The sequence below is a fragment of the Botrytis cinerea genome, chromosome 9 (genome assembly GCF_000143535.2).
Source record: "Botrytis cinerea B05.10 chromosome 9, complete sequence".
NCBI lineage: Eukaryota > Fungi > Ascomycota > Leotiomycetes > Helotiales > Sclerotiniaceae > Botrytis > Botrytis cinerea.
In genome coordinates this window covers 993,520-1,019,562 of record NC_037318.1, presented here as the reverse complement: position 1 = coordinate 1,019,562, position 26,043 = coordinate 993,520, and the positions used below count along the sequence as shown (strand labels likewise).

The window sequence follows — 26,043 nt, the reverse complement described above, 5'->3', positions numbered from 1 at the left end:
GTGAGCATATCTGATAAGAAGGAACACCAGTGGAACGGCCATTCCATCGGACAATGTCTCCCAAAGACGCCCGTGGCCTTTAAGATTGAGTAATATTAGTCGATATATGTCGAATGGAACATCAATAGAATGGTAGCAGGACAATTAAAAGTTGTCGATCAATATATGGCCCCGTTCCTACAAGTGGGTTTGTTCATATTCCTACATTGTCATTATACACATTTGAGAACAATTAATGCTCAAAGGATCCTGTCCTCCATTTCGTCATCGAGACTGATAGTCGCTGGCCTTCGAGGTTGCGAGTTCCCAGGTCGACTAGTTGTAAGGACAGGAGCTGCTTTCTTCATCCACTCCGGTTTACCCCTACCTATCCCCTCCTCTCTCCACTTCCGGGGTGGTTTTACTCCCAATTCAGCATATTTACCCCATATGTTCTTCCCTCTCTGAAACCATCTCCTCTCCCGGTCGGCTTCCTCTTCTGGCTTCGGTACCCATGTACTTCTCAGTATTCTCCGGATTGCTTCTGCAGATACCTGAAAATGATCGGCCAGTGCAGCCGTTGAATATTGCTCGGGGTATTGAGCATGCAATGCTCGAATCCCTGCCTGCGCTTCTGGCGACAATCTCTTCATCGGCTTCCAACCTTCAGGGAATTTTTCCTTCAATGCTGCTTTTTGTTCCATCCAATTTTTCCGCTTCGGGGGTACCCAACCATCATCTACCATGTTTTTATCCGATGTGCTGGCCTGTGGAGAATGTGATACTGCGTTGTCGATTTTGATGCTTCTAAACCTGATTTTTTCCTCGTCCGTAATCCACCTTGCCTTCTTCAACGGTTTTGAAAATATGTCTATCGGCTCTCTCTGGATCCACAACCCCTCCATTGTCTCTGTTGATTGAATCGATTCCTCTGGTTCTCGTGATTGAAAATCTGCCAACTCAGATCGAGTCTCCGCAGCAAGGGCATCTATCGACTCTGGTGTAATTTCCATGAATAAGTCATCTAAATAATCAATTTCGTCATGTGTAGTGTCTTTGCGTCCTTCCGTCGCAGATGAAACTTCTTCCTGGTCTTTGATGGGGGCGTCTTCATCACTGCTTCTGACAAGTTGAGGTGAATATGCCAATGAGTATGCTCTCGAGTATGGAGGAGATGGATATGAGACTGAGGGGGCATTGAACCTTCGAATGTTGAGACTTTTCGGACGATGATGCGTGGAGGTGCTTGATGCAGCCAGATCAAGTTGGGCTACATGGCGAATAAACAATCGAAGAGTTTTTGTTGTACAAGAGCAAGACATGGCTATTCACACTCGTCGATGGAAAATGATGAGTTTATAGACAGACAGTAGGAAACATTGGGATTGATGGAAAAGAAAATCTTCGCCTAGGAATTTGACTGGGATTTCTTATCGAGGTGCTTATCCGAGTCGATCAATCCAGTCGTGCCAGTCCAGCCATCACTTGATCCGAACATCAACATCAACGGTATCCGCGCATTCACTTCTTTCATCCTCTCAAGTGAGTCTGCTCATTGATTTGCGTCAGAACTAATTGTCGACGAATCTTGATACATCTTGACCAGCAATACGCAATCCATCAGCATCCGTCCGATATATGCTTTGTCTCATCTTGTGCTATATTCACAAGTCAAGAGACGGTTTCCTGCTGCTCAGACTACGCTACATTGACCTTCTAGATACGGAAATAGCGTACTTGTTAGAATATCTATGATGTCGTCTTTATCCGTAGGTGAATGAATTGTAGCGAGGCGAATTTGGATCCAATTTGGATTTTTGCTTTTGGTAAATCCAAAAGGCTTTCCTACTTCTTCACAAGTTTTAGTTTTTCTTGAAGAATAGCTTAGTTTTATTTCCCGTTGTTGTTTGATAAATTTCTGGTCTCTTCATTCTTTCCTGTGTCACTGCCTGCATGGCTATCCCCAATCCTTTTCGTCGAAATGATGAAAACACTCGCCACGCCTGGGGACATACCTTCCAATGGACTCCTGATCATTTTACAAAAGAGCAGATGCATCCCATGAAGTCTTCATATGATGTTCTGGCTGAAGAATGCTTAAATCGTTTGGACAATATATCGCCACCCACATCTGGAGAACTTCCCAGGAACCAAAGCACGATTCCAAAGGGAAAGGAAGGCGAGGAAAAACCCAAGAGGGATTTGTATGTCTTGCTGAAAGAACATGCTTCTGAGGATGGAAAACTGGGCGAACTATGGAATGAAGTTAATACAATACCGGATTGGGTTGTGAGTGGTTTAGTGGCCTTGATACTGGTGATTTTGCTCAAACTAGATTTAGGATTGGGCACAAATCGAAAGAGGTCAAGAGGTGTTTTACAGATATGGAGGGGCTGTATTGACTGGAGTATGTTACCTGGACCCATCAATATAATTCAGATACTGATTCAATATTCCACAGTTGGCATATCAGTCTTTACTGGGCGGCATGGGCGCAGCTAGAGTTACAGAAGTCCTAGCTAGGACTGGAGGCTTTTCTACAAAGGTAAATGCGATATAGTGAAGTAAATTGCACAGCTTGAACTTTCAAAATCCTACTAGATTTTTGGAGGGGAGAATGCTACTAATGAAAGTACTTTCAAAGGCATACTTTTCACTTCGCTTCCCAATGACTTATATCCACTATATTTACCCTTTTCTTACCCTCTCATCTAATCCAGCAATAGTCAGCCAGAAGAAGAATGTTCGAAACAACCCAGCTTCTCCTTCAAGTGACCCAATCTCTTGAAGCAATCAAACCCGGCGGCATAGGCCATATATCCTCCATAAAAGTCCGTCTGCTCCACGCCGCCGTCCGCCGCCGCATTCTAGCCCTAGCCAAAGAAAAACCATCCTACTATTCCATATCAGACCACGGCATCCCCATCAACGACCTCGACAGCATAGCAACTATCGGCACCTTCTCCGCCACCCTAATCTGGCTCTCCCTCCCCCGTCAAGGTATCTTTCTCCGCCCCCAAGAAATAGCCGACTACATCGCCCTCTGGCGTCTCGTCGCCCACTATCTCGGCACTCCAACTTCCTTCTTCGAAACTCCCACCTCCGCAAAAGCCATCATGGAATCTCTCCTTCTAACCGAAATCAACCCTTCCCCCACCTCCCAAATCCTCGCTCAAAACATCATCCTCTCCCTCCAAAACCAAGCTCCAGCCTACCCCTCCCGCTCCTTCCTCGAAGCCAACGCGCGTTGGCTAAACGGCCACTTACTCTGCGATGCCCTCGGCCTCGGTAACCCTCCCCTATACTACTACATCCTCGTCGCCGGCCAATGCATCTTCTACATGGCAATCAGCTATCTTTACCGCAGCATCAATCATCTCGATCGCAAACAAATCGTCTTTTTAAGAAGGGTCTTGCCCATGGTAATACATAGTCCGACGGTGGGAATTGCGGGGGAAACGGGCTTCGAATTGCAGTATGTGCCGGAATTTAGCACGAAAACGGAGTTGGGCGAGTATGTACAGGGCGAGGAGAATAAGGGGGGTGTGGAGAGGAGAAATCTAAAGGCGTTCGGATTGGCGGTTGTGGGCGTGGGAGTGGGAAGTTGGGTGGTGTGGAAGGGATTGAGGGGTTTGGTGATGGGCGTGGTGGGGATGGGAAGGGGATTGCTTTGGTTGTGGGGATAAGCAGCGGAGAAGGGAAGGGGAAATCAGGAATTGTATTTTTGTAATATATTGTATCAATACTTTATTGTTTCTGTACGCAGCAGCGGGAAGCATCGCGTCACAATCTAGCAGTAAAATCAAGAACATTTTAATGAATTATTATTGGAAGAATATTTTTGTATTTCCCATGACTATCATCATGGATCTTCTCTAGATCCTGGACTATTCTCGCTCCTCTCATGTATCATACAAACGCGCCATATGCCGTAGCATTTACTATCTCATGTAACGCCACACCCGGCTTCTCAACTCCTCGCAATGCACCTAAGAAAACCAACAACCAAACGCAATGAGAATAATCTTTTTGCTTCAACCCTAAGCGAACGCCAATGAAATGCCCCAAAGCCGACCAAAAAAAAAAGATTGCCTCTCCGAATGTCTCCACATCAGACTGCCATCATATCATATACACATCTCTCTCCGCACACGCACCCGCATCTAAAACTCCATCAACTCGACCGGCGGCCTCGCGGTATGCGCCAAAATCGGCTTCTCCATCTCCAGCGGAGACACGCCCCAATCCTCGCCCGTGGTATCCTCAACCGCTATGGCAGGCAAATTAGGACTGTGTCCGTGAGCCTGGGGATCGTAGATGGTCGTCGTGCTCGCACTTCTTCCTCTTCCGTTTTTCAACGACTCGCCATTATCGCTCATGGGGCTCGCTGGCAAATCGGTGGTGGGTCGGTGATGCAATTTCGCGAGTGCTTCTGCGAGATCTTCTGCGTGCACTTGCTTGTTGGGCGCATCTTCCATTTTCATTTCCCAGCCGTGGGGAGGAGAGGGAGGGGGGGAAATGAAAAATAGTTTTCCCGCGTCGGGTAAGTTGAGATGGGTGTCTTTGGGGGAGATGGAGGTAGGCTGGCCGAAGTAGACGCGCATTCGCTCGCCCATGATTTCTTCGCCGTCGAGGATTTGACGGATGCGGATGGCGGATTCTTCAGAGAAGAAGGAAACGATTATGCGGGAGAAAGATTTCAGAGGGGCCCAGGAATGAATGGGGGCGGATGTGTTGATGAGTTCTTTGATGGATTGAAGATTGTCTGCGCGGAAGATCTCGCTGTCTTTTAGATTCGTTATGAGGAGGGTGTTGGAAGGAGGTGTGGGTTGGGAGAGAGGAGGGAGATTGGAGAGATCGAGGGAAAGCGATTTATGGGACCCTCTGCGCGAAGAAAGAGTGCTTCCGGTTGGGGAAGTTGGAGATGACATGGTTACGATGTGTGAATGAATTGCGTTGTTGTGGTTGCAGTTGTGGTTGTAGTAGAATAAATGTAGATGTGTGAGTTTCGGTGAAGGGAGAAGTTCTTGTATGTCGTTTAGTCTACACTTCGACTTCTTGATTGGATGTATTATGCAAGGAGGGATGTGTTTCTTCTTGTGAATAGAGAGGTGAGTTGAAAGCTTGATGGAGAAGAGACAATTGCCAGGAAAAGAAGAGGGCTTTTAATTGTCTTTGTATTCGTGCTTGGTTGCAAAAGAACTGGAGCTTGATAATGGATGTGTAAGTAATCAGTATCTAGTAGTTTCCGGACATTAAAAGTGGCGGTCCCGGTCTGGCAAGGGTGCGATTGACTTGTTTGCGTGGAGGCGAATGATGGCGCAGCGGCGCAGCAGCAAAACAAAGTTTTAGTGTGGATTGGCAGCTTTGGACTTGCGTACAGCGTAGATTGGAATTCGGACTTAGAGACGTGGAGTGCGAGGGTACGAGGTTCACACGAGAAAGCCATGCCATGAGAATGAGCAGTCAATGTCTTGTCAAGCGTGTCCCATCTTGGTCTGACCATGCACGATGTAACGATGTCTCTTGTCAAGTTCACGTTCACGTTCACGTTGTCCTGTCGCTCGTTGTCTCTGCTACTGTTCTACAAGGGGAGAATAGAATAAGCGGTCCAATTCAACCCCATGGGCCAATAGTGTGTGAGTTAAGACTTTCTTCTTCCAGCTTTCCCAGCCACTTGATCCGACTCTGGTTTGGACATCTCATACGGAACACTCGTTAAGCGCTTCTATCGACTTTTCCGACGCAACTACGAAACATCGTGGCCAATGGAGCCAAGTATCAAGAATTTCATCCGTGTCTCTTCCTTCGTTTTCAATGGGCGAAGGGGGTGAGGAGAAGACCCTTGGGAATACGGAATATACGGCAGAGAGATTGTCAAATAGCTCCGAGCCTTATTACAATCTGTTATGTCCATGGTCATGTCGTGTTGTGTTATGTAGCGTTATGTATGCTTGCTTACTTACATACATCCGAGAATTACATGAGTTCCCAGGTCGCTTGGATGTCACGGCTATGTAATGTAATGTGATGCTACGTGATAGTGATAGTGACTTGGAAATTACCCACAGAGGACCCTCCAGTACCAGATATCTACGAGATAGCCTCGATAGCCTCGATAGCCTCGATGGCCTCGATAGCATCTGGTTCAATTACTTGCTGGACGGTGAAAGATGGATCGATGCTCAACCGCTCAAGTGCCGAGCCTCAACATTGCGCAAAGGGAAGAATGCGAATTGCAAATGATTGCCCAGAAGAAGTAACTCTTCCATACCAATCCATGCCATCAATGCCAGGAGCGACCAAACCCACTGAAACCACCAAACAAGTTACTACGTACAGCCCTCGCAGGAAGCTTAGATCTACTTGTTGTCCATGTCTTAAGATTGTTTTGATTTTTATATTGTGGGGTCTTAGTCGTGTCCTTCTTGGGATCCTCGAGTACGAAGGACTCCAAACCATGGAGACCTGTTCAACCTAGAAAGCATTAGAACACTGCCTTCGCATGCTCTACCTAGTGGCTCTTGCGTACTCTGTCCACGAAATGCGATTCTTCAATAGAAAACGGTTCCACTTAGTCGCCCAAAACTTGACCGCCTAGATCCAACTGATCATCCTGTCGATGGCCCAACAGCAAAGCCCAGATTGGCGGGGATTCGATTGAAGCATGTACGGGATTGCGACTCGTGAGATTGGTTCTCGATTGCCCAGCTCGCCCAGTACACATCCTGCTGTAGAGTTTCGTCTTCATATCTCTTGTTGAGGGCGCAGCGGCAATTCCTCCATAATATAAGCTTTGATTTATTGGTCCGCTCATCACCATGACCATCCAAGACGAACTTGACTTGAATCCTGAAAAACAACAACTGCAAGAGGTTTCATCTGGCTACTCCAATCAAGTACAAAATGATTTGAAGGTTAGAATCACGTAGGCCTTTTTGCAACAAACATCCCCCTCTACATAATACTCCGCCTTCTTCTCAACCCGCTTGCAGACGAGAAATGACAAAGCATTTTCTAGACTGTAAGACCGTTTTCAATTTTTCAGCAGGTCTCTTGAGGCGTAGTCAACAGTTACGCATCGTTGTAAAATTACCCTCAATAGTCAGTCTTTCTCGTCGTACCATTGCCACAAGGTCTTGTCCGAGTTGATCTTGCGTTCTGGCCCTTCTGCTCTCTACACAGCCTCCCTCCTTATCCTCCTGTCCACATTTTGGCGGATTGCCCGCTTGTTTGAAAGATTACATAATCAGCATTCAAACGAGGCTCGGGTAAACTCTGCTGCCAATTCTCCGAGACAAGGGATGGATGTTCCTTCAGCCTCTATCAACCGCAGTATCTTTCGTATTGTTATTGCAGAACCTAAATTTCATCACCAGATACTTCAGCCTTGCAGAATACCCACAGTCATTTCAAAATCATCATCACCCGTGGCTCAGACTGTTCAGGAAATCATTTGGCGTTAGAATTGAGTTCAGCCTAAGGGGTCAGGTTGTCTATCCTCGAGTTCTCATTACAGTCCACCACACGGCCAGCCCAAGCAATTCGCCCATCAGCAAATTTCTTTGTCAATTCGCCCAATATGGATTACGACCCTATGGTGATGGACCAGGAGTCCTCAGGTCCCCAGGTCAAGATCACAGAGGTATATTCCACATTTCTATAGCTGAATTTAATGCTTCGGAAGCTCATGCGCATTGTATCATAGGCTGGTTCACATCACGTCGACTTCGAATTATCCAATGTGGACCTCTCCTTTGCAAACTCGCTCCGCCGAACAGTTCTCTCAGAAGTTCCAACGATCGCTATCGATCGCGTCCAAATAGAAGCCAACACATCAGTTCTAGCAGATGAATTCATCGCGCATCGACTTGGTCTTATCCCACTAAACTCGAAGAATTGTGATGATGTTATCTATACCAGAGATTGCGATTGCGAGGGAAACTGCGAACTTTGCAGCGTTACACTTACTCTCCACGCAAGATGTACGGGTGATGAAATCATGAAAGTTTATGCTCGCGATTTGGTAGTTGATCCTCAACGTGCTAACAAATGGGTTGGAAATCCTGTTATTACTGATCCAGATGGACTTGGACCAGTCATTGCCAAGTTGAGAAAGGGTCAAGAGTTGCGCATGAAATGTATAGCCTTGAAGGGTATTGCAAAGGAACATGCGAAATGGGCACCTACAGCTGCTGTCGGCTTTGAATATGATCCACACAATAAATTGAAGCATATCGATTTGTGGTATGAACATGATGCTGCAAAGGAATGGTACGTATATGATCCTTTAGTGGGACCAAGAAATTATGCTTACTTAGCCACAACAGGCCCAAGAGTAAATATGCGGATTGGGAAGAGCCAGCCCAAGAGGGCGCCCCCTTTGATTACGATGCCGTTCCAAACAACTTTTACTTCGAAGTCGAATCAATTGGTAACCTAGAGCCCGATGCAATCATTCAGCAAGGCATCAAAGTCATGCAACAGAAATTGGCTGCAGTCCTTCAGGATCTTACTGAGGGAGATGGTCAGGCTAATGGTGGGGGATATGATGCGCCTCAGAGTCCAGACGTTGGTATGAATGGTCATGGTTGGCAAGACCCGGGCTATGCTACGCCATATGGTGGGGGTAATGCCTGGGGTGGTGCGGGTGGTGCAGCTACTCCTTATGGTGCTACTCCATATGGCCAAAATGGTCAAAGTGGATGGTAGAGAATATCTGTTCATGGCTGATCAAAGGGCTTTCAAAGTTTGCCATGAAAAATCGGATATCCGGTTTACGTTTCATAATGACAGGCACAATTGGGTGCTCTGCATCTTCTGTACTTTGAGGTTGCATGAGTTTTGATCCTCGAACCAGCGACACACATCGAAGAAATATGTCATTCGACCCAGTTCGATCCAGAAAAGAATCAAGGAAAGCGGATCTCACACTAGAAAGGCAGCGGGCAGGGGAATATCAATGCAAAAACAAAAGCAAAACGAAAGAACTACACACGAAATAACATAAAATGTACAATCAATAATTGCATACCGTGGAGGTGAATGGGCATTATCTGGGTTGGAATGGCGTTTACAGGACGTTTCCTAAGATTCTACAGTATCTGAATGGACAGGAAAGGATTGCAATGATCAATACATACATACATACCATTTAGACCCTTATCAATGAATGAATTCCGCGAGCTTGTTTTATCTTTCTCTTCTTTTGCTTCTTTTGAATTCTTTTGCGCATTGCAGAGATTATATTCTTCATAGATGGGTCAGTGCGAATGTGTGATGATTGAATGGTATTGTTTGTTTATGGGATCTATATATATATATATATATACTCTTATCAAGGAAAGGATGTTGTCCCTCTCATACCCATTTCCTAGATAGGAGGTAGGTAGTCACTCTTCCTTCTACTATCTTCTTCTCTTACTTCTTACTTCTCACGCTCTCCCTCTGTTTTTCTTTTTTCTTTTGCTATTTGTTCCTCTTTTCCTCTCTCTCTCTCTCTCTCTATCTACATCTCTTCTCCCTCCTCCCTTCTCCCTTCTCTCTCCCCTCCCCAAAATAGAAAACAAATAAGTAGTAAACAGAGATGAAAAGCACAGCACAGCACAGCACAGCACAACAAGAAACCGAATTCATTCACTCACTCATTTATTCATTTATTCATTGATTTATTTACTTACTTACTTACTTCCTTACACTTCATTCATTCATTTACAGTATTATCCATACACATAATATTCATGTCATCTAACTATCACTATTCCATTTACATGTTTAAGAAAGAGTCTGGACCAAGTAACCCAATAAGTAGAATAATTCTATCCTGTCATATATATTTCTATCCTGTTATATATATATCATTTACACACGTACCTACCTAGTACCTCCCTACTCATACACGCACACGCACACACGCACACACACATCTTTAATCCTCACACATCCTAATAATTCGCTTGCTTATTAACGAATCTATTTTCCTATCTGTTGTAGGCTCGCACTCCCAGCAGTGATCAGTCGCTCACGCTCTCCTCACTCTCCTCACTCTCCTCACTCAATCTTAGCGTTCCCCTAAAAGAAATCACAATTCCAGATTTTAGATACCGAGCTTCACGTTCATATTTCACAGTAGCAAAAATCTGCTCAATGAACAAATCAATCAATTCATTCATTCATTGTCCTCCTTCTCCCCTCTCCCACTCTTTTCTTTTGCCACCATGATCTAATAGATAAATAACTAAATAAATAAAGAAGTAGAGAAGTAAACATAATAGACGAGTTTGGTAACGCTGTATGCTGGTATTTATACCAAACGATAAGCCACCCGCCATCTTTATACCCAAGAACCCCGAGACCCGAAAACGCCATGTCTCATTTCGTTCCATCGAACCTATATCAAGACCCCAATAGAATCATTCCAAAACACCATGTGATGTATATAATGCATAATGTATGCCATAAATTCTCCCATACCCAATGTTAAGCTACAAAATCTTTCATATCAAGCATACCTAGCACTTGGTTGCCACCCAGGCGGCGGCGGTTGTATCCACCTCCCATCTACCCAAGTACCCCCACTGGGAGCTGCTGCTCCTCTCCCTCCTCTAGCACCACTTAACGGAGCCTGCCACATATTCGGCCCTTGCGACCAACCATGTGGATTATTAACCGCTCTTTCCTTTGCTAACCTAATTGCCCTTCTCCTTCTCATCCTGCCTATACAGCAGCTGAGTATTGCAAAGATGAGCAAAGCGCCAACTGCAGAAGCAATACCTATCACGAGATTCCTATGTTCCTGAATCCAGGAAGTGATTTCTTTGCTGACTGATGCACCTTTGCAATCACCGTTGGAACATTTGCCACCACCTTGACAAGATGTTCCGTCGAGGAAATTTTGTTGCATGGAGTAGCAGACGTGGGAGCCAAATTCGGGGGAAGCACAGGAGATTTGACAACCAGAGGAGGAGCAGGCGTATGTGTCGTTGCCTGTGGTGTATGATCCCATAATGGTTTTGCATTGAAGATCCCGCGAAGTACACTGACCTGAAGCACAGGACAAGGAAGAAGAATTGCCACAAGAAGTTCCTGTCACAAGTTAGTATGATTTTTGCAAAGCGAGAATATTACGAGATCTTACCATCAGGAGCAGTAGCGTCTACAGGACAAGTAGCAGCAGTTCCGCTACAGACTTCTTGTGGATCGCAGACACCCGTACTAGCACGGCATACTGTACCACTGGATGCAAACTGGCAAGTCGATGTACAACAGTCCTCATTGCTAGGATCACAAACTGCATTTGTCCTAAATTTGCAAGTAGTTGGATCGCAGCAACTATTGCTCCCACACCCACTAGTTCCACCACAATCACAATCTTCACCTGATTCCACAATTCCGTTACCACATTGACTTGCGGTAATTATAGTGATATCTCTATTTGCAGTCAGACAATTGGTTTTGACTCCATTTCTTCCGATAGCGGAACAAATGTTTCCAATACTACAAGGTGAGAATTGTGTGATGCCACTTGAAGTGCTGGGGTTCATGATGTATGCTCCGCCAGCATCACAAGTTGTGCTACTGAGAGGACAACATTGTTGTGCCGCGACTGTTTGCCCATCATTACAAGTTGATGATGTACAGTCGTGGACAGCTCCGAAGGTGTGTCCAGTCTCATGGGCAAGAACCTGCCATTCGGTACTGGTTCTAACCACTACATTGGCACCACTAACAGTTTCATTGCCAGATGACGTTGAGGCTACCTGTGCGCCTGTAACACAGGCTTGACCAAGCCAAGCTAAACCGACAGCCTAAAAGGAGATTAGTGAACGATCAATGTGTCTCATCCATATTTTTCATAGATATTCCATCATCAAATAACAGACTAGTGAAAATAAATTGAAAACTTACACTTCCAGTTCCACAAGTACTAAGCAAAGTCCAATAAGCATTAGTATCCTGGCGTTCACCTCTCCACGCAGAAAACAAATTCAATCGATCTTGAATCGTAACACTATCACTACATCCCACATTCCAGGGAGCCGAAGAGGATGCAGTAGCGGGACAAGCAGCATCGCTGACGGTAAGATTTTGCAAACCCAGAGTGATGTTGAAACTATCCTCGTATTGTACCGAGGCAGAGTTAAGAATTTGGATAACGTTTTCTCGAGCCGTTTCGGTAGAATTGAAAGCGGCTGTGTATGTACAATCCGTAGCTATTCCCACGAGGGCGACTTTTCGAGTAGAAGGACATCCAGCTGTTGATCCAATAGTGGTCGCAAGGTTGACTCCGGCAGAGTTTCCACCTGATTGTGTATCAAGTTGCCTTCCAAATATGGCTCGTGTCGAGATTGACCCCCAGAATCCCTCTTCCCGTTTAGCCATCGGTTCATAATTGTTGATCGGATTATTCATCGTGTTAAAGTTAAGCCCATCCGCGGAACATGAAGGGCCCTCCCGTGCGCTTCTTCTCAAATCCGGGTGCATGAGTCCTTCATTATCTTCGGTATAACCAGTCCCAATGTCAGAATCCCTCCACACAACCATATATTCTTTTTCTTCATCCGGTGGCGATGGATCCAATCCATGTCTCGTAGACTTAAAACTCGTCTTTGTCTGGATATGGTGATGATCACCATCCAATTTAAATGCGCCTTCGAATAGAGGTTCATCGCCATCCTTTTTCACTATTATCCGCGCCCATCCCACATTAGTCCAATCCGCACCATCATAAGGCTGTAGCCATGTCGACCCCTTGAAAACGCGATGCGCCGACCTGTCGATGGTTTCCGAGGTCCTTACAGTGCCATCGGCAGCCAGATGTGTAATTGTGGCTCCCTCAGCAATAACATCGTGATTAGGTTTCAGCGACAGCTTCACTCGTTGTTGTCCCCCATGCAATCCAAACTCGACATCAAAACTCGACAAGGCATGCACTCGATGTGACGGAGTTTTAATTATCGGAGTCTCGACCTTTGAGATATATGTTAAAGGGTTCCTTTCATTAGAGTGTGCTTTAAGGTTAAATCATTAGCTTTTGATCATCTCCATATTTTAAGGCTGTTGGCTCGTCGGGAGAAGTTGCCATTATTTTGATTGTGATTGAGATTCCGACTGGTATTTATACGTGAGAGATTTGACATACCATTTATGGAATTTGAAAACAAAGCCGTGAGTACGACTACACTCCTCAATATGTGCATGATCTATAATCTATAGCTGTGTACAATTGTTGATCTGCTGTCCTGTTGTCCTCACAATCTTTCGTTGCAATGGACTGGGGCACCGCCTGACGAGAGCACCACCAGCTCCCCTCGTATCGCAAAGTACCGAAGTAAAAGAATGTTGCACCCTTGATTATCTCATGCGTAGCTCGTAGTGGCGGAAAGTCTCGAAAATGCCCGGGTATGATAGTCTTCTTCTTTATCTCGAAGACGGTTTTAACAGAAAAGAGCGACGTGAATGATTATCGTAAAATAGGTTTAAAGAACGAGACGGTGGTGATGATGTGATGGTGTTTTTCGGAGGAAGCGTGTGGATGTGAATGTTTGCGAGTAGAACGTGAGTGCCCGGTAGCCTTTTCCGCAATTGAACTAGTCGACGGATGTCTGAACTGATCTACTCTGTCAGACGGCAATAGATTGGTAGGTACGAGTAGATGGATGATAGGTAGAGAGGGAGTATTTAATCCAACCCTGCTCGTAGGAGAAATTGTAAATTAGAAGTTTATTCTCCTTTTCTTACTGTTGATTGTATTGATCGATCGGTTGATCGATTGAGACGAAAGACTAATTCTGAACTCGCAAATACTTAAATCCTCAAGGATACAAGCACCCAAGACTTCTCCTTCTCGTGTCTCCTTCTATCGTGGCCGTTCGTGTGAGTGACGATATGTATGATAATCAGAACGAGATCGACTCTGCAAGTGTTTGAGCGAAAGCAATTGTTGGTTATAGGACACCCGTCGTTGGGTGGAAAGTACAATGAATGGACTCAAACCGTGGCTGAGCTCGTGTTTACATATATTCTGGGAGACTGGAAGACCGGCAGACTAATACGATAAACGGAAAATCCGAGAAGACGAGCAGACGAGCAGGCGCAGAAGAAAAAGTATTAATGAATTAAAATGTCTTGGGATGTATCCAAATTTAAACCCAATTTCTCTTGGCTTAATATCATTATTAGCAATCCATCATCATTCAATCAGTTCATCTATCACAATCTTCTTCTGCTGCTGCTGCTGCTGCTGCTGCGTCTTCTTCTTCTTCTTCTTCTTCTTCTTCTTCTTCCTCGAGTCCCTGCAGCTTGTCTTTCCAGTCCTTTAAACCCGAAATCTTCGACCGATGGATGAACTTTATCTTTTCCATCTGCGTTCTGGGGATTCTAGATGGTGGCAAGCAACACCAACCATGTGGCGGAGCAATGCACCTCTTCTGACCTCTTTCTTTCTTTCCGCCCTAGACCCTGACCTCGATTCGAATCAAAGAAAGCCGTTCGTTCTACTGCATCGTGATTTGTGGCCCCTCTCCTTGCTCCTACACTCTTTCAAAAAGGATTGAACCTGGGGTAACCTATAGCATCGCTTCGTGACAAACAATCCCAGCATCATCATCATCCCAATCCATCCATCTCCGTCTTCCTCTGCGCCAATAAAGTCCCTACATATAATCACAAGGTAGGACTCGGAAGAAGATGAGATGACATGAAACAAACCAGCCGGGACTATTGAAGATCCATATATGGGATTTTCAAAGGGATCGACTCAAATATCATTCATCTACTCTGTTGCCAGCTGTCAGAACTACATAGAACCTTACTCATTACAGTCAATATCAATATGACATTCCTGACGATCAATAATCACGTGCCACTCCTCATTGAACGCGGAATGTATTTACTACAATGGATGTCTCTGTCGAAAGGAGTTAAGACGGATTGAAAACTAGACGTGAGTTTTCGAATCGATACCGAAAGACAGTACAACATGTACATACATACATACATACATACACACCAGCCAAGAAAGCAAGAACAGAAGACCTAGCTAACATCTCTCCACACACAACATCATCAAGTCATCAAGTCATCAAACCATCTTACCATCCAAACCTCACCCCCCAAGCCCAAGATATCCAGTCCACGCAATCTCCTCCGCCACAACCATCACCATCACCACCACCACCACCAATTTGAGGCTATGCTATATCCCCAAGACTCACATCCCCCTCCCCTCCCCTTCCCTTCCAGTCTATCCCGACGGTCCCGTAGCACGTACATCCAGCATCTCCCCCCAAAACTCTAATGACAAGTCCCTCATACCCTCACAACCTAACCCAACCCAACCCAACCCATCAATACCAAGATACGTATCGCGCCATCGCGTTATCCAACGGTATCTCCATCACATCCCCATTACAAACCCAAATCACCCCTCCCTCCTCCCTCATTCCCCGCCAAACATCGTACCAACCATCATACCAAGACATCAGCCCTCCTACCTCTCATCCACAATCCATCCACAATCCATCCACAACACATTCATCATCTTCAGCTTCTCCAACGAGGCTGTGCAACGACTTAACAAAGGAGATAGGAGGTACACATGCCATCCCATCAAATCATCGCCAGCCAAGCCCCTCAGAGTGGGCACGCCAAGTTCACCATGCCAAGTCCCCTTCCGTTTCGGCATATGTGTTCCGGCCTGCGTTGATCAAGTCTTACCAATCCATCTCACCAAGTCTCGACTCTCAACTCTCGACTCTAGAATCTCAAAAGCCGATTCGGGTTTCATGTCATACATGCTACAGATTATATGCATACGAGTACTTCGGGCGAGCAACGTACAGAAAAGCAGCAATGGAACTATCATATAAGAGTTTCTTAATTCGTCATACTCAGCTAAATACCAATCAAATAAAAGCAACCTAACCCCCTGATATTTCCTCAAGACCAACCGAAACCGAAGTTCATCGCCAGTCCTCCAACATTGCTAACAGACTCTTCCGAGTCAAGTCCAATGACTGTAAGGAAAGATAAACTAGCATGCCATAATCTGCATGCATCAAAAGCAATGAGCAGTATAAAACTCCTTCCTCCCATCCTTAGAATATCCAATGTATTTCTTTTCATTACTCTACTTTCTTGCGCTGTGAACTATATTGATGATTTTCTCGACTACACTTGGATCGGAGAGCTACGTGTCAATGTTAGCACTGATACTATTCATCGAGGGGAAGAATATCAAACATACCGTAGAAATGTCACCCAACTGATCTTCTTCACCCGCTAGAATCTTTCTCAAAATTCTGCGCATAATCTTACCACTTCTAGTCTTTGGCAAATCTGGAACAACAAATACTGCCTTTGGAGCTGCGAATGGACCGATACTCTTTCGGACTTGTAAGATGAGATCCTTCTTCAGTGAATCGTTAACCTCATTACCGTCCTTAATAGCGACGAAAGCATTGACTGCTTGTCCAGTAAGCTCATCGTTGATACCAACGACTGCAGCTTCGGCAACAGCATGATGCTCAATCAAAGCAGCTTCAATTTCGGCGGTAGAGAGACGATGACCGCTGACGTTGACAACGTCGTCAACACGGCCTCGGATCCAGTAGTAACCTTCGTGATCACGTCCTGCTCCATCACCAGTGAACTGTATCATGTCAGTGAGCTGCAAAAATAAATTGAGAAGTGAAACCTACGTAGTACCCCTTGTAGACGTTCAAATATGTATCCATATATCTCTTGTGTGCTCCCCAAACGGTACGAGCCATACTGGGCCATGGTTGCTTGAAAGCCAATACACCCTCGACATCATTTCCGTGAATTTCTTCTCCGGAGACAGGGTCGATAATCGCAGGCTCGATACCAAAAAATGGAAGTGATGCACTACCAGGCTTGGTAGGGGTAACACCTGCGAGAGGAGTAATGACATTGGAACCGGTCTCAGTTTGCCAGTAGGTCTACACTAATGTCAGTATCAACTTCACTCGCCAGATCAAGATGGTCTTACGTCAACAACGTGAGCTTCTTCCTTTCCAACAATCTCGAAATACCATTTCCAGACCTCGGCAGCAATTGGTTCACCAACTGATCCCAATACTCTCAAGTGCTTCATTTGTGCCTTGACATGTTGATCACCGGCACGCTTCAATAATCTGAGCGCTGTAGGCGCAACATAGAATTGTGTGACCTCGTGCTTCTCAATAACATCCCAATATCTGGAGAAATTTGGATATGCTGGAGTTCCTTCGAACACAACAGTTGCAACACCAAGAAGAAGAGGGGCATAAACTACATATGTATGACCAGTAATCCATCCAACATCACCGCCACAGAAGAATTTATCTGAGTCGTGAATATCGAATACATACTTTCCAGTAGCTGCCGCACCTAAAAGATAACCAGCGGTTGAGTGCATAACACCCTTTGGTTTTCCAGTTGATCCAGAGGTATAAAGTAAGAACAATGGATCCTCGGAGTTCATTGGCTCTGGAGCAATGTAAGATGGCCATTTCTCGACCTCCTCATGCCACCACCAATCACGTCCTTCGGTCATTGGAACGTCGGCACCGGTACGTCTGTAAACCAAACAGTGCGTGACATCGGGACATTGTTTCAGCGCATCATCCACAATCTTCTTTGTGCCAATGAGTTTTCCACCACGCTTGCCCTCATCCGACGTAATCACAACTTTCGACTGAGCATCAATAACTCTGTCTCGAAGGGAATCGGATGAGAAACCGGCAAAGACTACAGAGTGAACTGCACCAATACGCGAACAAGCCAAGAAAGCAATAACAGCTTCTGGAATCATAGGCAGATAAATCGCAACAGTGTCCCCCTTCTTAACACCCATTTGTTTGAGAACATATGCGGTTTTGCAAACTTCTCGCAGAAGTTCGCTATATGTGAGAGTGCGACCATCGCTAGCTTCATCGGCTTCGTAAATGATAGCTGGCTTGTCTGGGTTCTTGATCGCATGGCGATCAACACAATTGAATGAAGCATTTAATTGACCCTCCAAGAACCAGGCATTGTCACCGCCCACAAACGATCCGCTGTGTACAGTCTCGAAATCTTTTTGCCAGGTAAGAAGTTCACGGGCCATTCTTCCCCAAAACTTGTTGGGCTCTTTGATTGATTCATTGTAGAGTTTCTTGTATTCGTCGAGTCCTGTTGCTATCAGTTTCCATGATTTCTGCCAAAAGGGAGGGAATTGTAAATCTTACCGCTCAAATGGGGCTTGCTTGGATGCTCTACGCAATCTTGTTAGTATTCCGCAATCATCGGCCTGCATGCGACCTCTCGTGGATCTGAGAATGGAAAGCTTACTGTCAAACATCTTTTGCGGGGGGTCTGGAGGGGGATGGGGGGTCAGTAACTGCATATTTGGCACGGATAGCTTGGGTTCTCGACTCACGGAATGTATCGACATCATGAGCTTCTGCTACTACGGGAGTAGATGGCTTTACCTTTCCTTCAGACATGGCTATATTTCTGGTGTTGTGGTATTGTGGATTGATTGAGATGTGAAAGATAGAGTGAAGGTCTACGCCGCGAGCTTGGTATTTACTTAGTGTCACCGCAATGCGGGGTCGTGCAAGTATAGTGTCTCTCCTTTCTTTGTGCGCCAATGATCGGTGACGGAATTCAAAGACGTGATCAGTTGGAATGCGTAATGTTCAATACTTGAGGAGAGTGAATCAGAACAAGATGTAATCGAGTGCAATTACAATCATGCAGAAGAAGTATGAAGAAGAGAATATGAATGAAAATGTAAGATGACGGGAAAGGGAATCAGCTGGGTCTTTAGCTGTAATAGAATTCGGGGCAATGGACTTGTGTCGCTACAACATGCAACACCCAAGGTAGTCTGCGTTGATTTACCCCGGTTAATGAATCAATGTACGAATGTACTTTTTCCCTTTTCCCTTCTGTTTGATTGGTTTCTTTGGATTCTTTATTGCTGCTAATTATAATATACTTTATCCTCACTGTTTCTTATCAAGTTACAACTCCTTTCCACCGAGTCGCTAGCCCACTGTGTGCGAAGCGAATATACTCCGGCGGCTCCAAATACCAATTTCGAACTAATCCAAATAGTAACATTTTTCGGGATTCCCTCCCCTTCGCAAGGCATGGCTTGCTAGGGATGGCTGTGGGGTTAAGTGCATAAGCTCTGCATTTGTTGTAGGGAAAGAATTCAAATAACTGCAGATCTTGTGACAATCATGGCTACTCGAATCTGCCAGGGTTGCAGACGAGAAGGAATTGATGAATCTAGAGTGCTTCTAATACATGTCCTCTCTTCTGAACTCTTCTGGCCTCCCGTCCTCGAGGGGACTCATCTTCGTTCTAGCATGTCAGATATACTTCGTCGTTCCTGGTGCCATCGAACACAGAGCATCGGCCATCGAACGTCGTTCTCCACATAATCCTTCTTACTCAGGTCTGTTATACCTGTCTCACGTCTCCAGCATCCAATCAGATCCAATTGCAAGTGGTATCCGTGTTACCGCAATTCCCAACGGAAAGGAATTCCCACTTATCACCAGCTTAGTAAAGGGGAGAATCTCAGCGGCCTCCTAAGCTCTCAAGCTTTGTAGTGGGGTTGAAAAAGTGGAACAATATTGAGAAAAGATATTCCCCTCGGTCCCTCGAAATCTCAAGGGTGGTCTAAGTTTTCTGAGTTGCGATGCCGGCTTCGGCTTCGGTTGAGCAGCACAATTAGTATGTTCCATGAGTTGTCACAACCGAATTTACCCAGTCTATAACCTAGGTAGTCAAAAGAGTCATTTCGGACCAAGTGAAGTCTATCCATTATAATCGCTGGCAATCCCTTCCACAATCGAAATTGTGTCTAATACACAGACGGACCTTTCCATCAACTTCAACCTCGCAGTGCCAAGACATCTGTTCCGACAGGGGGGCTTTGGAAGGTCAGCATTCTGATTCGAATCCAAGGATACCATATCACCGACCTACATGCACTTACTGTACTCTTGTACGCTTTCTGCATAGGACCGTCTACTGTAGCATTTTGGCATATGCTGTGTCGCGAATTACCAAACTCTTGGTACCCAATTTAGCCAGTCTTACCAAGAAGCCTCTTCCAGAACCAGCGGCTCGAGTATCCCATTAGGAACCTCGATATATGGTCCCTTGCTGTGATACACGACAGCTTCTCTATTCAGAACCAACTTGCGTTATCAAATATGGTCTTTTCTAATGCTACTCTGCTATCCTACGATTAACTAAGGTTATAATTATAGTACCATATCCAAATAAATGAAATAGCTTGCTTGCTACCTCACCCATGTCTCAATTGCGACGGCACCGACGCCGTGATCAACGGATCGACTAGCTCCACGGAAGCTAAAACCCATTTTGCTAAGACACTCTTACGTTAACCCAAGAAACCCAAGAGTTTCCACAACACATCGAAGACTTTCTGGATATGGAATCGATTTCAGTCGGTGTTCATACGCTGGGCATGTAAGCACCCCTCAACCGCCTTTCCCAGTTACACAACATGGGGGTCTGACCCCTCGTCCCTCGTCTATCCTAGCACCATACATACCACGTGGATGACGAGGAAATTCGTCCATGTCCATGTCCATGTCCATATACCAAACTGTGTCTGCGATCCTTCGGCATGAGCGAGACTTGTATTCCATGGTAATTGCCATCTAGTTACGGGATCGCATTCTCGCTTTTTTCGCCACCGTTCAGACACTATCCTGCTGTAGGAAGCGGAGTCAGAGGTCCGCTAATGGAGACTCGGAGAGGTTGCCTGAACGATGTCAATGAGTGGTAAGTAATAGGTCGATAGTCGATATATCATATAAACACGTATATATAAAATAATAAATCATTCATTTCCATTCTCATCTACTTTCAACCAAACACCATAAAACTCTAAACGAAAGCCCCATAGTTCTAGTAAACACCCTCCCCTTCACACCATTCTCTCCATGTCAACCACCAATCTCGTTCCCCCCTCCATAGCCCATCTTTCTCCTCGTCTCCTCCGTCTCCTCCTTCTTTTCCCCACCCCCTACTCCCATACTATACCCCGCCGTCTCCCCTCCAAACCCATGCTCACTAATCGCCTCTCCATACCTGATATTCTCCGCCGTCTGCTCGCCGCGCGCTTTGTGTTCTGCGGCTTTTTGGAGAGTAGCTTCGCTGGGTCCTGTCGAGCCTGTTCTTCAGAGTTAGATACTGTTTGTGATACAGAACATAGGCAGAAGGCAAGGAGGAAGGAAGCTAAGTATGAGAATATGAAAAATGGGAGAGGAGAAAGAAATTACCTCCAAAGGTCCCCTGATCTTTCGCAGGCGACTGCGTGAATATATTTTGGGATTCGTATCTAAACCCATTTCATCAGTATATCATCACTTCACACATTCCTCCAAAGCTCACTTCCATTTCAGAGTCAGCGTATGGAAAGCAACTTACGGTGTGTTCTCCCCTCCCCTCTCCGTATCCATCAATTTCGTATGCGTAGCTTCCGTCATTTTGATTGTTTTGCTTGCTTGCTTTCCTCTGCTTTAAGGAGTTCTTGTTCTCTGTCTGTGTGTGTGTGTTCTTGAAATCTCTCTCTTTTAAAAATGAATTGATTTAAATTAAATATATAAATGCTGTGTCACTTATTTGCTGCTTTGCTTCTTTGCTAGCTAGTCGATTAATGGATGCAGATCAATAATGATGACGTATGCGGGGGTTGGAGCTTGGGTACCAGAGCTCTGGCCTTCACGAACAGTACAAAACTACGCCCGGTGAGCGCAATCTGCATTCTGGCTTAGGGTTTTGAGAGGTCACGGTACTCTTTGGTTGATATTGAGCTGTTCTTGGTGAACTCCAGATTTTACACTTACCTGAAAAGGTAAGGTATCATACCAAAGCCCCTAGAGTATATACAGTGATATCCCAAGGGGCAGACTTCAGATATGTAAAAATTGAAGCACGAACTTCATCGATTGCTCGGTTCTATGAGCTAAAAGCAAATTGAGGAGGTTTTGTTTGGGTATCGTAGTAGACTTATTATACAAGGAAAAACTATACATATAATAGACTTCCTTCTTTATAATCGGTCATCTTAACTCTACACCTAGCTTCCCAGCCAATTCCTTTTTAACCTCTTCATGCATTTTATTTGTCTCTTCGTTCGTTAGAGTTCTCAACAGACTCCTATAATTAATCCTATAGCACATGCTTCTGCGGCCAGTTTTTGGATGCGTGAATTCATCTACCTTTCTGACATCCTCCACTCTGTCCCCCCCTATATCCCTCACTATCTCCATGAAATCATTTTCATGGAAATCATGCGCATTAGCCGCATTGCCCCCTCCAGCTGAAGAAGATGATCGTAACCAAAAGGAAACATCTTTGTAACATGCAGGGTGTTTCGAGAACGGAATGTATCTTTTCAAATTCTCTAGGTTCTCCGAAACTCCTTTGAATTGACTCAGGAACCTCTCATCTCTGGACCAAAATAGTCTGATATCTGGAATTTCAAAGAGTAACATGGCGATTCTTTCCAAACCTATGCCGAACGCCCATCCTAATTGATCTGGCACACCGGCATTCTGCATGATATCCTGTTTGACAACACCACATCCAAGCACTTCTAACCAATCCCCCTGCCAAAAGATTTCTAGCTCCCAAGATGGACTCGTGAACGGGAAATAAGCTTCTATCCATCTTACTTTTAGTGGCTCATCGATAAAATTGGGGTCCGCTTTTATGGCTGCTTGCTTTGCGCGAGAGAATATCTCTGCCACCATTAACTCCAGGCTCTTCTTGAGATGTGCCGCAATAGCTTCAGCCTCCGCTCCAGTATGCTCTCCTTGTAATGGATTTCTCTCCGCATGATACGGTGGATTGGGATCTTCGACTTTCATATCATGCTTAGGAAGAGCATCGATATCTTTCCATACAGCAGCTGCAATATCTCCATTAGGAACCTTAGTTCTGTCCCACATCCTTGCCCCTTCCATTTGGTGGAAAATAGGATAATGGCTTCGGTCGATTGCATCTCTGCGGTATACGTCTGCACTGATAAGGAACCCTTCGCTCTCGTTACTGCGAAATACATCTGCTTGATGCGCACTTGTGTGGGTTCGTAATACTGTCTCCTTGTTGATATAATATGTATCCGTCTTGCTTCGCCCAGGATGATCGGATGGGAAACCTAAAGAATCAAAGTTTTGATGCGTGGATACGACGGGGAAGAATGTATTATGGTACTTGTAGGTAGGTGAGGGGAATCTTGATTCGATTATTGAGCGAGTTATGGAAATGGGGTGATCTATTGTCGTATGTAGACTTCGAGAGAGGGAATCAGTAATCGATTGTGGCACGTTGTACCACTCATCTTTCTTGTATTCTTTGGAGCTGATTGCATCCGAAGCATTCGTAGCTTTAGACGAAAGGTCTGTTTGAAATGTATTAGTGGTGTTTGGTAAAATGAGGGGTCGTACATAAACAAACCTGCTACTGAAGAATTATATCGGCATTGTCCACAAACTCTCACATTCCTTGTAGTATTATTCCTCAACCCAATGAAGACATTCAGGACTTCATTGCCTCTCGAGAATGAGGTCTTGTTTGCTGTAAGAAGTCTCATGGTTATGAGCTTCGACTTCGATATTTTTCCTTGTGGGCAAACAGCTATGAAATGCTGAACTTCCGGAATATCCCTGACCGATCTAGCAAGAGGCGGCCGCCTGTCCCGACCCGAAGATATGACGAAAGGGCTGATAGAGAAAGGCCCATGCACACCTTCTTCATCTGGAGAATCTTGGAACTTCAATGTCCATGGATCAGATAGGATACAAATCTTTGGATGCCCCTCTCTCTTATCTCCTGCATATCAATTTGTACATATAAATATCAGAAATTCAGAAAATACATTCAATTGACATCAACAGTGACGAATAAAGACAAACAGTTGCATCAACTGCTATCTTCACAAGCCAAAACCTTTTTCCCCTTTCCCAACTTACACCTAACATTAGCAATCAGCCTTAATCTACCCCATTTTTCTTCTGTTTACCATTTTTTTGTCTATCCACTTTTCCTTACGGCCTCTTTCTTCCGCTGATTTCTGAGCCAATTGCATATATTTCGGTCAATCTCATCTCTCATTCTTCAATTCCCGTGTTTTCCTCTGCGGAATCGGAATGAGCCTCGAGAAGAAAGATTCGGAACAAGTGGAACAATGTCGAGCGGAAAGCAAAGTGTGGGAGGAGTAGTGAAAGCGGAGGTTAAAGTTACGGCTGTAAAGTATCCGTTTTGGTTTGGAGGTAGTGCAAGCTGTTTTGCAGCTTGTGTTACTCATCCATTGGATCTTGGTATGTGAGACGTCGTGCTGTGTTTGTGAAGATGTTCTAATTATGATGCAGTTAAGGTATAACTCCTATCGCATGAATGCGCAAAAGCCGACATCTCTCCATTTGCCAATACTAAACATTCTGCCATTACTAGGTCCGGTTACAGACTCGATCCGGCAATGCGCCCAATACTATGGTTGGCACATTCGTGCACGTCTTAAAGCACAATGGTTTCGTTGGACTTTATTCGGGACTTAGCGCTTCCCTTCTGCGCCAAATAACATACAGTACTACTCGATTTGGCATCTACGAAAAACTCAAGACGAATCTCACATCAGGAAGCCAACCTCCCTCTTTCCCCATTCTTATCGCCATGGCCTCCACTTCAGGGTTCATTGGTGGAATCGTAGGAAATCCAGCCGATGTTCTGAATGTGCGAATGCAGCACGATGCTGCGTTACCAATCGAGCAGAGAAGAAACTATAAGAATGCTGTCGATGGATTAATACGCATGACGAAAGAAGAAGGGTGGAAAGCTTTGTATCGCGGAGTCTGGCCGAATAGCATGCGAGCTGTCTTAATGACTGCTTCTCAATTGGCCTCTTATGACAGCTTCAAACAGCTACTCATTAGGCATACACCAATGGAAGATGGGCTCTCGACACATTTTACTGCTTCCTTAATGGCGGGTTTCGTGGCTACTACAGTTTGCAGTCCAGTAGATGTGATCAAGACAAGAATTATGAGTAGTCATGAAAGTAAGGGATTGGCGAAACTCTTGACGGATGTATATAAAGTAGAAGGTGTCGGATGGATGTTTAGGGGCTGGGTGCCAAGTTTTATTCGTTTGGGTGAGTCCTAGTTGATATCCCCTTCCAAAGCATCAAAAAAGAAGAAAAGAAAAGGATGCCAGGAACAGGAGAGAGGTGTGAGCGCTAATCGAGAAATTATAGGACCACAAACCATCGCAACATTCCTTTTCCTCGAACAACATAAGAAGATATATCGATCTCTACAAGGAATCGCAGAGCCCGAAGCCACGATTGTCTAAACGAAATTTTCCCAGGAGGTTATTACTAGAAGAACGACCACAAATATACCTAGTTCAATGTTGGACATTGACTTGCACAGCAACGGTAATTAAGGGGATGTTATCAAGCTTCTGAATATGGGCATGTATCACTAACCCACCTACCCTTGAAATTATGGTTTAAGAATCAACCTAATCCTCACAATCTCATATCACGAAGCCCCTAGATAGACACTTCTATTTTTTCTTCGACACCTGTATACACATTCACCGAACCTACATACACTCCTCGGTAGATATACCCACCTAGACATAGACACCTACGGACAAAATTTTCGGCGTTGGTGGATAGCGATATGAGTACACATAGACTGCTTTATAGACCGGGTTGGATATAATAGATGCATGGCTGCTCATAGAATAGATTCTAGATTTAATGCACACGCGCATACTTAATGAATGACGTCTAACATTTTTCTCCCGTTCTGTTTTCTGCCTATTCAAGATATGGACATCTATTCGTGTGTGCTATATTAAAGAGATGCAGAAATGAAAGGAGGATGAAGAGGTTGAAGTTGCAGTATGATTTCTATTAGGGATAGTGAATGGTTTAGATCATACTGGTTAATCTGTACACATTATACTAGAACCATATGGATGTGAAAATCCCCCGTATCCTCAATAATGACGGTTTTC

General features: G+C 44.9%; 9 protein-coding genes across 10 annotated transcripts; 3 read left to right on the top strand and 6 right to left on the bottom strand.

The window, feature by feature from the left end:
• Nucleotides 1-11: 11 nt before the first annotated feature.
• Nucleotides 12-1,382, bottom strand: Bcrrg9. The gene has a single exon (XM_001554444.2). It carries the CDS (start codon nucleotides 1,299-1,301, stop codon nucleotides 240-242), a length of 1,062 nt encoding a protein of 353 aa, XP_001554494.2. The 5' UTR covers nucleotides 1,302-1,382; the 3' UTR covers nucleotides 12-239.
• A 350-nt stretch (nucleotides 1,383-1,732) lies between these two features.
• On the top strand, nucleotides 1,733-3,784 carry BCIN_09g02830 (hypothetical protein). Its single transcript, XM_001554445.2, has 4 exons — nucleotides 1,733-2,268; nucleotides 2,321-2,386; nucleotides 2,441-2,524; nucleotides 2,706-3,784. Exons 1-4 carry the CDS (start codon nucleotides 1,933-1,935, stop codon nucleotides 3,663-3,665), a joined length of 1,446 nt encoding a protein of 481 aa, XP_001554495.1. The 5' UTR covers nucleotides 1,733-1,932; the 3' UTR covers nucleotides 3,666-3,784.
• Nucleotides 3,785-3,796: 12 nt separating this feature from the next.
• Bcrcn1 lies at nucleotides 3,797-5,255 on the bottom strand. The gene has a single exon (XM_001554446.2). The coding sequence runs from the start codon at nucleotides 4,908-4,910 to the stop codon at nucleotides 4,143-4,145; it is 768 nt and encodes a 255-aa protein (XP_001554496.1). The 5' UTR covers nucleotides 4,911-5,255; the 3' UTR covers nucleotides 3,797-4,142.
• Nucleotides 5,256-7,194: 1,939 nt separating this feature from the next.
• Bcrpb3 lies at nucleotides 7,195-9,288 on the top strand. The gene is made up of 3 exons (XM_001554449.2): nucleotides 7,195-7,624; nucleotides 7,688-8,253; nucleotides 8,310-9,288. Exons 1-3 carry the CDS (start codon nucleotides 7,562-7,564, stop codon nucleotides 8,689-8,691), a joined length of 1,011 nt encoding a protein of 336 aa, XP_001554499.1. The 5' UTR covers nucleotides 7,195-7,561; the 3' UTR covers nucleotides 8,692-9,288.
• A 648-nt stretch (nucleotides 9,289-9,936) lies between these two features.
• Nucleotides 9,937-14,106, bottom strand: BCIN_09g02800 (hypothetical protein). Of its 2 annotated transcripts, XM_024695019.1 has the most exons (5): nucleotides 13,720-14,106; nucleotides 13,121-13,588; nucleotides 11,887-12,989; nucleotides 11,117-11,786; nucleotides 9,937-11,064 (listed from the first exon to the last, which is right to left on the bottom strand). In XM_024695019.1, the coding sequence occupies exons 2-5, from the start codon at nucleotides 13,176-13,178 to the stop codon at nucleotides 10,481-10,483; spliced, it is 2,415 nt and encodes an 804-aa protein (XP_024550811.1). In that variant the 5' UTR covers nucleotides 13,179-13,588; nucleotides 13,720-14,106; the 3' UTR covers nucleotides 9,937-10,480. The 2 variants fall into 2 exon arrangements, with proteins under 2 accessions (XP_024550811.1, XP_024550812.1); XM_024695018.1 differs by having other exon boundaries at nucleotides 13,121-14,106.
• Nucleotides 14,107-15,765: 1,659 nt separating this feature from the next.
• Nucleotides 15,766-18,939, bottom strand: BCIN_09g02790 (hypothetical protein). The gene is made up of 7 exons (XM_024695017.1): nucleotides 18,401-18,939; nucleotides 18,313-18,336; nucleotides 18,210-18,236; nucleotides 16,991-18,153; nucleotides 16,680-16,940; nucleotides 16,226-16,630; nucleotides 15,766-16,168 (listed from the first exon to the last, which is right to left on the bottom strand). The coding sequence occupies exons 1-7, from the start codon at nucleotides 18,465-18,467 to the stop codon at nucleotides 16,109-16,111; spliced, it is 2,007 nt and encodes a 668-aa protein (XP_024550810.1). The 5' UTR covers nucleotides 18,468-18,939; the 3' UTR covers nucleotides 15,766-16,108.
• A 1,912-nt stretch (nucleotides 18,940-20,851) lies between these two features.
• Nucleotides 20,852-21,802, bottom strand: BCIN_09g02780 (hypothetical protein). Its single transcript, XM_001554455.2, has 3 exons — nucleotides 21,442-21,802; nucleotides 21,294-21,352; nucleotides 20,852-21,184 (listed from the first exon to the last, which is right to left on the bottom strand). The coding sequence occupies exons 1-3, from the start codon at nucleotides 21,498-21,500 to the stop codon at nucleotides 20,958-20,960; spliced, it is 345 nt and encodes a 114-aa protein (XP_001554505.1). The 5' UTR covers nucleotides 21,501-21,802; the 3' UTR covers nucleotides 20,852-20,957.
• Nucleotides 21,803-21,942: 140 nt separating this feature from the next.
• Nucleotides 21,943-23,690, bottom strand: Bcmsf1. Its single transcript, XM_001554456.2, has 2 exons — nucleotides 23,476-23,690; nucleotides 21,943-23,419 (listed from the first exon to the last, which is right to left on the bottom strand). Exons 1-2 carry the CDS (start codon nucleotides 23,609-23,611, stop codon nucleotides 22,077-22,079), a joined length of 1,479 nt encoding a protein of 492 aa, XP_001554506.1. The 5' UTR covers nucleotides 23,612-23,690; the 3' UTR covers nucleotides 21,943-22,076.
• A 41-nt stretch (nucleotides 23,691-23,731) lies between these two features.
• Bcucp1 lies at nucleotides 23,732-25,846 on the top strand. Its single transcript, XM_024695016.1, has 4 exons — nucleotides 23,732-24,338; nucleotides 24,390-24,394; nucleotides 24,472-25,168; nucleotides 25,271-25,846. The coding sequence occupies exons 1-4, from the start codon at nucleotides 24,206-24,208 to the stop codon at nucleotides 25,366-25,368; spliced, it is 933 nt and encodes a 310-aa protein (XP_024550809.1). The 5' UTR covers nucleotides 23,732-24,205; the 3' UTR covers nucleotides 25,369-25,846.
• The last annotated feature ends 197 nt before the right edge of the window (nucleotides 25,847-26,043 follow it).